At 38.6% G+C, this 8,628-nt stretch overlaps 1 protein-coding gene across 1 annotated transcript; it reads right to left on the bottom strand.

Moving 5' to 3' along the window:
• Positions 1–6,161: 6,161 nt before the first annotated feature.
• Positions 6,162–7,272, bottom strand: TAAR2 (trace amine associated receptor 2). The gene has a single exon (XM_014874146.2). The coding sequence runs from the start codon at positions 7,197–7,199 to the stop codon at positions 6,162–6,164; it is 1,038 nt and encodes a 345-aa protein (XP_014729632.2). The 5' UTR covers positions 7,200–7,272.
• Between the last annotated feature and the right edge of the window lie 1,356 nt (positions 7,273–8,628).

Genomic DNA, 8,628 nt, shown 5'->3' with positions numbered 1-8,628 from the left:
GGTAGGAGAGAGCAAGGCAGGTTGAAGCAGACCTCCCCATCCCCGAAATTCTGCTGGTTCCAGGCACCTGTGCAGCCCTGACCTTCAGCCAGACCACTGGTCCCAGGCTGTGCAGGTACCACTTGCTCCCTGCAATTTCCACCAAAGGAAGCAGAAATGGCCAATGTAATTGCCTACAATTCCCTCCAATGGTGAATCTGCAGGATTAGAGGTGATGTTCTGGTCCAGGGCTATTCCACAGTCTTTAAACATAATTTTCAAACTCTGTAGAAGCACATTTTCTTCCTCACAACCGTGACCCATGAACAGTGAACTGCTGATCACATTGCTTGTATGAGATACTGATTTCTGCTACATTGTCACAGCAGAAAATAAGAATCACTATCACTATTATTATGGCCCAATAAAAAATGATTAGCCCATGATATTAGAAAAGCCAGATGCACCAGAATATCTTGCATCACCAGATAGGGTCATCTTCCTTCTGTACTCACAGACTAAGATAGCTGCATAGCAGCACCCAGCCGTCACTTTGGTGTCCTGTCTGTGGGAAAGGGGTGCAGTGCAGTAACCACTGGGGACACGGAGCTGAAGCTCTGCCAAATATACAACCTTTGACATATATGATAGGGTTTTTATTTATATTTCATTTATTCCCTTTTTGAAAATCTAACCTTTAATTTCTCTGAGGGAATGTACCCACCTTCCTAAACGATAACTTATTTTCATAAGGAATGCAGTATAGCACATGGAAAGGCAGGCAGTTTTTTCCAAAACTAGACCATCATACGTGCTGTAAATCAACCCACATTTTAAATATTTTTCGGCTACAGAATGAAAAATTACATTTATAAAAGCAGGCAGAGTTTGATTTACCATGTCTGTAGACGTCTGAGTAGCTAAAGATAATGGGAGTATTTTCAGCTGGAAAAAGTTTTGGCTCCATTCTCATCCCCTAGCTCATTTGGAAAGATTGGTGTAACTAGGGTGCTAATTTTCAGACAATGATATCTAAATAACTACCTCCTGTGATTTAAGCATGAGTGCTTCCACTGACTCCTGGATACAATGGCTGTTCAGTGTCTTGGCCATGTAACTTGTGACTGTGTACACACAGCAGAGAATCTGGATAATGTATCCTGTACATGTTTCAGTGTGCTGAGTCATTTCCTAGAATCCACCGCAATGTTTCTTAGGTTATTGTATTATATTGCTGTATCTAAGTCCACTCAGATGTTACCTGTTACATGTTGCATGTTATATGTGATAGTAAATGCAAATACTGAAAAGATAAAGGAACCTTTATAAATATTTGCAAAGTTTTCTGAGAGGAATTCCAGGAGTTGCTAATTAATTTATAAAGAATAGAACAGGAAGGCAGTAGAGTACACTGAAAATAGAAGTGTGAGTATTGCAACTGCAATGACTATTTTCAAAGCGTTTTTTAATCAAATCATAAAGCATAAATTATAGACCTGCAGGCAGAGCTGAAACAATCCACCCAGAAGTTGTCATTGCACAAGTCCTTAGGTGCTGAGAAGTTTGTAAAAATATCAACTATTGGAGAAAGGGAGTCAAGAACAACAAAAAACATACCAACGAATCAACAGAAGCAAAAAAGCCAAACCAAAACTATACAAAGCAGCTAGTATTTAACCCTGAGAAAACCAAGCTAAAGGTAAATAAGAAAAAAATTGAAAAGCCATTTGAGAAAATTAATTCTTTCATAGGGATGGTGGTTTTGGTGATCTAAGGAAATGGTGAAAGATGGTATAATTAGAGGCAAGAGAGAGAAATCCAATGGGAAGGTGAGGTGCTGCACACAACAGCATCACAGGATATGCAGGGTTTGTAGGAGGGAGCCCCGAGGTACTGGCATGATTTCATGGAGCTGGCTGTGCTCTGGGCCATGCCATGACACTGGGGAAAACTCAGTTTTGAACACGGAGCAGACCAGAAAGTTGTTGGGAGAGTGGATTTCTGGAGATGATGGATGGAAGAACTATTTGCCACCAGACATATTTGCCACCATTCTGGACAAGATGGTTCCACACCTGTATGTGCACTTAGCAAAGGGGCAAAGGCCATGCTTTGCATTTCTAGGCGCTGAAATCATGACAAAGTCAGACCAATACTACACCAGCTGTGAGCTTCAGAGCCTGGATGAAGTAATGATTTGGTAGCTTGAGGTATTCAACGAAGTATTTCAACACAGTCCCAAGGAAGAAAACCAGATTAAAAATATTACTTAAACATGAAGAAAAAGGTCTGTTGGGGAAAATTTTCTAGGGATAAAGATGTTCTTTAATACACAATCTCTTGTTTGAGTCTTTTTTCTCCATCCTGCATTTTGGCGGAAGTGGGTAATTAAAAATAAAAGTGAAAACATTCCTCCTGTCTTACAGGAAAAACTGGAATATTCTTGGTTTATATACAGCTAAAAGATTCATGGCTGTCTTTTGAGAAACTGCCCATCCTTTTTAATGTCAGCATTTGCTGCAATGCTTCATCAGTGCTCTGTTGCTGCTGCAGCCATGAAGGCTGACACACAACTGATCTGGAAGGAAGATAATTTGATTAGGTTCTGTAAACAGAAGAATAAATAAATTACTGTAATATATTACTGTTATAGCTGTGTGTGTCTTTTTGTCAGGAATTTCTTGAAACAGTTACTTTCTTTTACCTAATTTTCACTAAAGCTAATTAAAATGTTGTAGGGTTTTTTGTTAAGAAACAGTGCAGCTGAAAAATGGATTCTATTAAGCGCTAATTTACCTAAACTTATCTGACTTCTTTGGCATATTTTATTTTTGACTAGAAAAATTAATGCCTGTAAACCAAAAATTTTTATTTAAATCTTGAAGAATTAATTTTGAAACTTTATGCTAAGTATTTGTTAAGTGCTCTGCAGTATTAAGGCATAAAATAAAAACCGACACAGAACTTGCAGAAGTAAACCAATCTATTTCTCAAAGTTCTCAGATGGTGTTTTTGCAACTCAAGGATTTTTGGGGAATTTTTTACCCCTGTCTTAATATAAGGTATCGCTGATCCTTTTTGTTAAAGCTGCTTTTGCCTGTGGACTCCACAAGAGGGTGGGAAATCCTTCCTCAATGTTCAGGCTGTGACAGAAAAGATTAAAAGAATAAAATAGAGTTTAACTATTCTGACCACAAGCAGGCACTGTAGAAATACCTGTGAGTTCCTGAGCTGCAAATCATTTGAGGGTAAAAATGTAGCACCTTTTTGAATAAAAACTGCTGTCTTTGAAGAGAACTCTGAATGTTGCTGTTTGAGGCATTGCAGGAGGGAGGCTGAGTGCAGATTTCCTGAGTGGGATACTCCTAACCACATCTAACTGCCCTGCATGTTCAAACTGGGATGTACCAAAAGGGAAAAGGTTCCATGGAAGTGCTCTCAGACTGAGGCCCTTGCCTGGATGTGGAAGCTTGAACTTCCTCCTGAAACCAGAATTGCTCTTCCTCTGACAGCAACGTCAACTCTTGCTGGAATCAAGACATCCTAACCCTTCTGGCTGATTCCCTGAGGAATAAAAACACTGTCTAGATTTGCTATAGACCAGAATTCATGCTAAAACAGTCCACTGTGTAGTGTGGAAAAATAGATTAATGATAATGACTTTCAGGAAAAAAAAACAACTCCCCCAAAAAACCACCGAAACAAAACAGAAAAAAACTATCACAGACACTTATGTTCTCCTATGTACCAGCAAGTGTGGTCTGCAGAAAAAAAAAAAAAAAGTTTTATTCTAATGCACTAGGTTTTGTGCTAAGCAGTGGGGTATTTTTCAGCTGCAAGTTTAGCACCAGCATCAAGCTTAACAGCAGGGAGAGCAGCATGACATGCCACAAAGTCGCTCAGGAGCCAAATTACACCACGTGACAGATCTACAAGAGCCTTTGGTCAGAACTACAAAAGACCTACTGACAGGTTGCAAGTCATTTAGCAAAACTAGCTAAGTAAATACTCATTTAACATCCAAGGGCACACACTGGACACACAGAAGGACATGACACACTGAGACAAAAGTTGTCACTGTAGGAGATGTAATGTACAGGGTTGACTAAATTATTTATGCTGTATGTTAATGAAGTAATTTTATAATTACTTAAATGTCTCTGATTGCATTGTGTGTCATCAGCTAGATATTTAATATTTAGAAGAGCTTTCAGAAATACCTAAAAGTGTATTTAGAGACTTAGACACCTAACATTAATGTAGCACATTAGTTTCTTGTGAAACAAACATAAGGGATTTAAACTCTGCAAAATACTTGAGTACTGTGAAAAATACTGCTGGCAGCAAAGATTGTGAAGACACTTGAAAAGGATCTGTAGTTGTCTCTGTGACTAGTGTTATATATAATTTTTTGTGATCCATCTTTTGACTCATGGTTGCACTGCTGGGACGATATCAGGGACCATGTATGTTTGTTAACTTTCAATAAAAACCCATCATAGACTAGTTTCAACACAAAGACAAATCTGGCATGCAAATTTCTCTGAAGAAGCCAGGTTGAGCTGCATGCAGACAATATCTGGCACAGCTGGCTGCAACACCATCTCTTCTGCCTCTCCCTGCTGTTGCTGACACACTACAGGCCCTATGTATCACCTCCAAAAACTGAGTATTTCACATGGCTCGGCTCCGAAAGGAGAACCAGAAAGTTCCTGGTGACATCTCAGATGGGACCCTGACCACTAAGGCGTTGTGTGAAAGGTGTTGTATGCAAGGGTTGCCCTCTGCTTCCCCAGAGAGCTGGCCCCCAGGAACGCACTGCAGGAGCAAAATCAGATAAAGATGAGTTTAGAAAAACCTGAGGCAACAGCACAGGCTCTGAAAGTCAGGGCTAGGCTGTGTTGGAGATCCAGCTTTCCAGAACTGAGTCACTGGCTGCAATCAACCTGCTGCTTAGTCTTCTTGCTCTCCACAAGCACCCCTCTGGCTGCCCTTGTGTTTAATCCAGGGGTCTCCCTAAGCATGCACGGAGAAATGGTATGGGACAACATATTACCCACCTTGCAGGTGCCTAAAGACTCTATTGCTCTGTTCCCTGGTCTGGCTGTTAAGCTAGTGACAATTGTGCGCAAAGAAAGAACGTGTCAAATTAAAGACCTTGGGGTTTATGTTTCTACTGGGAAAGGTGAGAGCCTTACATTGTACTTCAGACAAGTCTGTGACCTTCCAGATCCTTGCTGTCCTAAGTGTTTCAGGGTTGATGTGAAACTGGAATTTTCTACATCCAAAATAGCACGTGTTCATATTACCACAGTTCCATTAAAAATTTTTCAGCAAACAAAACAAGTAGCCATCACTGGCACGGCATGCTAGTGCAGGTGTGATAAGCCAAGAAGCAGATAAACGTGGATGGCTTTTTGGTAATCACTCTTTAATAAGGGCAGAGTATACACTGTAGGCATAGTGGAAAAGGTAACTCAGAGGTACAATTCACAATAAAAACACTGCAATGCCTGCATTCAGTAAAGACAACTCAGTTAAGCTTATTTTAAATATGTAACTGATGTGAATGCTGACAGTGCCTCTTTCTGATTTCAGAGGGAGGTCAGCATGGCAAGGACTTAAATTAGAGCTTCCAGTTCAGTGCAAAGGTATGGTGAGCTGACAGCAAGCATATTTTATAACATCTGGAGCCTGACATCCAAACAAAGACCAGACAAGCAGAGAGATGAGTGCAAGCCATGCTCTGGTTCCTGAGTACTCTTTTCCAAGTACAAAGCACACGGAGGATAAGGGGTGAAATCCTGATTCTGTTGTTTTCAGGGGAAAAGATTGACTTTGAACCAAAATTACACTCCCATTTTATTTGCTTGGGAATAGCAGGAGACTATACATCTGCTAATGCCTCCTTCACAAAAGGGTGACAAATTTCTCACTATATGAGTCTGGGATATGTTCAGTTTAGGGCTATTACGAGTGAACCCTAAGAAAGACTAGGTGCATAAATACAAGATTAGGTGAAATAGTGAGTTTATGGGCTGTATGTAATTAATTTCTGAAATTAAAAAGAATTCTACAGGACTGACTCATACAATTCATATTGCACTCATACTGAAACATTAATATTCAGTAATCCACTATTTCTTCTTCATTTCTAGAGCTACTCTCACTAGTAGAATCTATTACTGTGGCTGATCTTCAGATAAAATTTTTGTTGTACGAAAATGTGGATTTAATATTTTGCCTTCTAAGATATATTTAAATGTTTTCCGAAACCATGAATAGAAGAATCCATATATTAATGGATTGCAGAAAGAATTTAGATATCCAAGCCAGTTTAGAGAATCAAACAGAGACAAAGGAGTGGAAAAATTTAAAAATGGATCAATTAAGATTGCAAAAAAACAAGGAAACCAACATATTAAGAAACTCAGCATAACAATACTCAAAGTCTTAGCAGCTTTCCTGTCTTTATTCTTAGAAAGCTCATGTTTCTTATTATTTTTTGAGAGCCTGTGTGCCTGTCTCAACTCCAATGTGTGCCTTTGGGAGACAGTAAAAATTTTAACATAAATCCCTATCATAATGCAAGCAGGACCAAATAAACCAACTGTAAATAAAAAAGCCCCCCACAGTTTGTTGAACACAATCGGACACAAGCCTGAACATTTAATCAGCATTTCATATCCCTCAATTCCAGAAGCATAAGCTTCTGAGAAAACTACACCAAAAGCAAAAGCAGCTGGCACTGACCAGCACAGGGCCACAATTTGTTTTATGGCTGCTGGAGTCATGGTGCTGGAGTAATGCAGAGGGTGGCAGATTGCGTAAAACCGATCCACGGCAATGGAACAAAGATGGAAAATAGAAGCTAAACTGAGCATCAAATCAAAGCTGTAATGAACCTTGCAGAATATAATCCCGAAAAACCAGCAGTTCTCTACAGACCTCACCATGCTGTAGGGCATAATGGCAAAGCCCAGCAGAAAATCTGTTACAGCCATGGATAAGATGAGGAAATTGGTTGGAGAATGGAGCTGCTTGAAATACGAGATGGAAATGATTATGGCCAGATTCCCAAAGATGGTGAGAAGGAAGACTGCAGTTATGAATAAATACATTACTCCTTGTATTTCTGCTGACCTAAAGTTCTCAGGACAGGATCTGTTTCCAAGCTCAGAGCAATCAGCCAAATCCTTTGAGATATTTGGAGAAAGCATAATCAATCCTTTATTAGACTTTTCTTTTGGAAGTGCAGTTCCATCAGCAGATTTAATTTTCACAAGTCTCCAAAATATTTCAAATCCTAACATACAAGAATACAAGGTAAAGTAAGTCAAGAGCTTGAACTCCATAACTAAATGAAATGCAGTAATTCAGAGGCAAATTTTCTCTTGGTTTAGAGACCAACTACAACCAATTATTCTTCTGAAATGGCACATGAAATTCAGTAACTGGAAGCTATTTTAAAATTAATTGCAAATATTATTTAAAACAAAGCAGTTGAAAGATTTAAGTCGAAAACTTAATTACCTCTTAAATTAACTCAATTATATTATAATAGACATTTTATTTCGTATCTGGAGCATTTTGGAAAGTATGGTTCTTGTATCTTATATACATCATAATAATAGTAAATTTAAAGTGTAGAAAAACATGCACAGACAAAGAAACCCTCGAGTCACTTCAGTCCATAAATATTATATAGGATTTATGTCTCTTAGAATATTGATATTTCTTCTGTGGGAGAAATGTTATGGGAGCTGGTATACCTCAGCTTTCTTGAAGGTTTCAGTTAATGAACTACTCACCCATGCTCATCTTAATGGTCACAAATCAGTTGCCAAACACTCATTTACCAAATTATTTATGCTGCTAAACTCACCTGCTGTGCATCATAAAGTACCAGCAATGAACATATCTGAAGGAAATTGGTCGTAAAATTGGTATGATAATTAATATTGTTTCCTTTCCCTACAAATACACCTGCTTTCTATCATTATAATCCCACTGACAAAAAGGGTGTGGAGACAGGTTGAGGTTTATCTCCTGTAATAAACTGTAGTCCAGCTGCAGTAGTTATAAATGAATACACTAGTGAATAGTTTCAAGGGGCAAAAAAATTCCTTTAAATTTTCTGTGGAAAACCAGACCCATTTCTTCTACCTCTTTTCCTGATAATTTGTTTTGGACAAAGACCGAATTTTGAAACAGAAGCAGAAAGAGATACTCTTCTCCACAGCAGTTTAACCCACTTAAAATGAACATGGGAAGCAGCTCAGACCACTGATCTTTTTTCTAATAAGTATCACTCAGGAATGAAGAAAATACAGAAATTTTGTATCAAAAGATTAAAACAGATATGGGCAGCCAGTTTTATAGGCTAATCTTCCCTGCATCTGTTAATAATACCATAAATAAATTCTCTAAGTAGACATTTTTCTGTTTTGCTATTGTCCTGCAAAACTGCACTGTGAGTAACAGGCAGATCCCCTCTCTAACCTGGCTCAGATTAATGAAAGATGGGGCTTTATTTTTCTTTTATGACAATACATTTAATTCCCGGTAGATTTTGAGCTAAACATATCTATGCAATTTAGGGGTTTACACCAATAGGAGATAAAGTGTCTATTCCCAACGCCATTATTT

Source organism: Sturnus vulgaris, chromosome 3, assembly GCF_052056855.1.
Source record: "Sturnus vulgaris isolate bStuVul1 chromosome 3, bStuVul1.hap1, whole genome shotgun sequence".
NCBI lineage: Eukaryota > Metazoa > Chordata > Aves > Passeriformes > Sturnidae > Sturnus > Sturnus vulgaris.
This window is presented reverse-complemented; position numbering and strand designations above follow the sequence as displayed.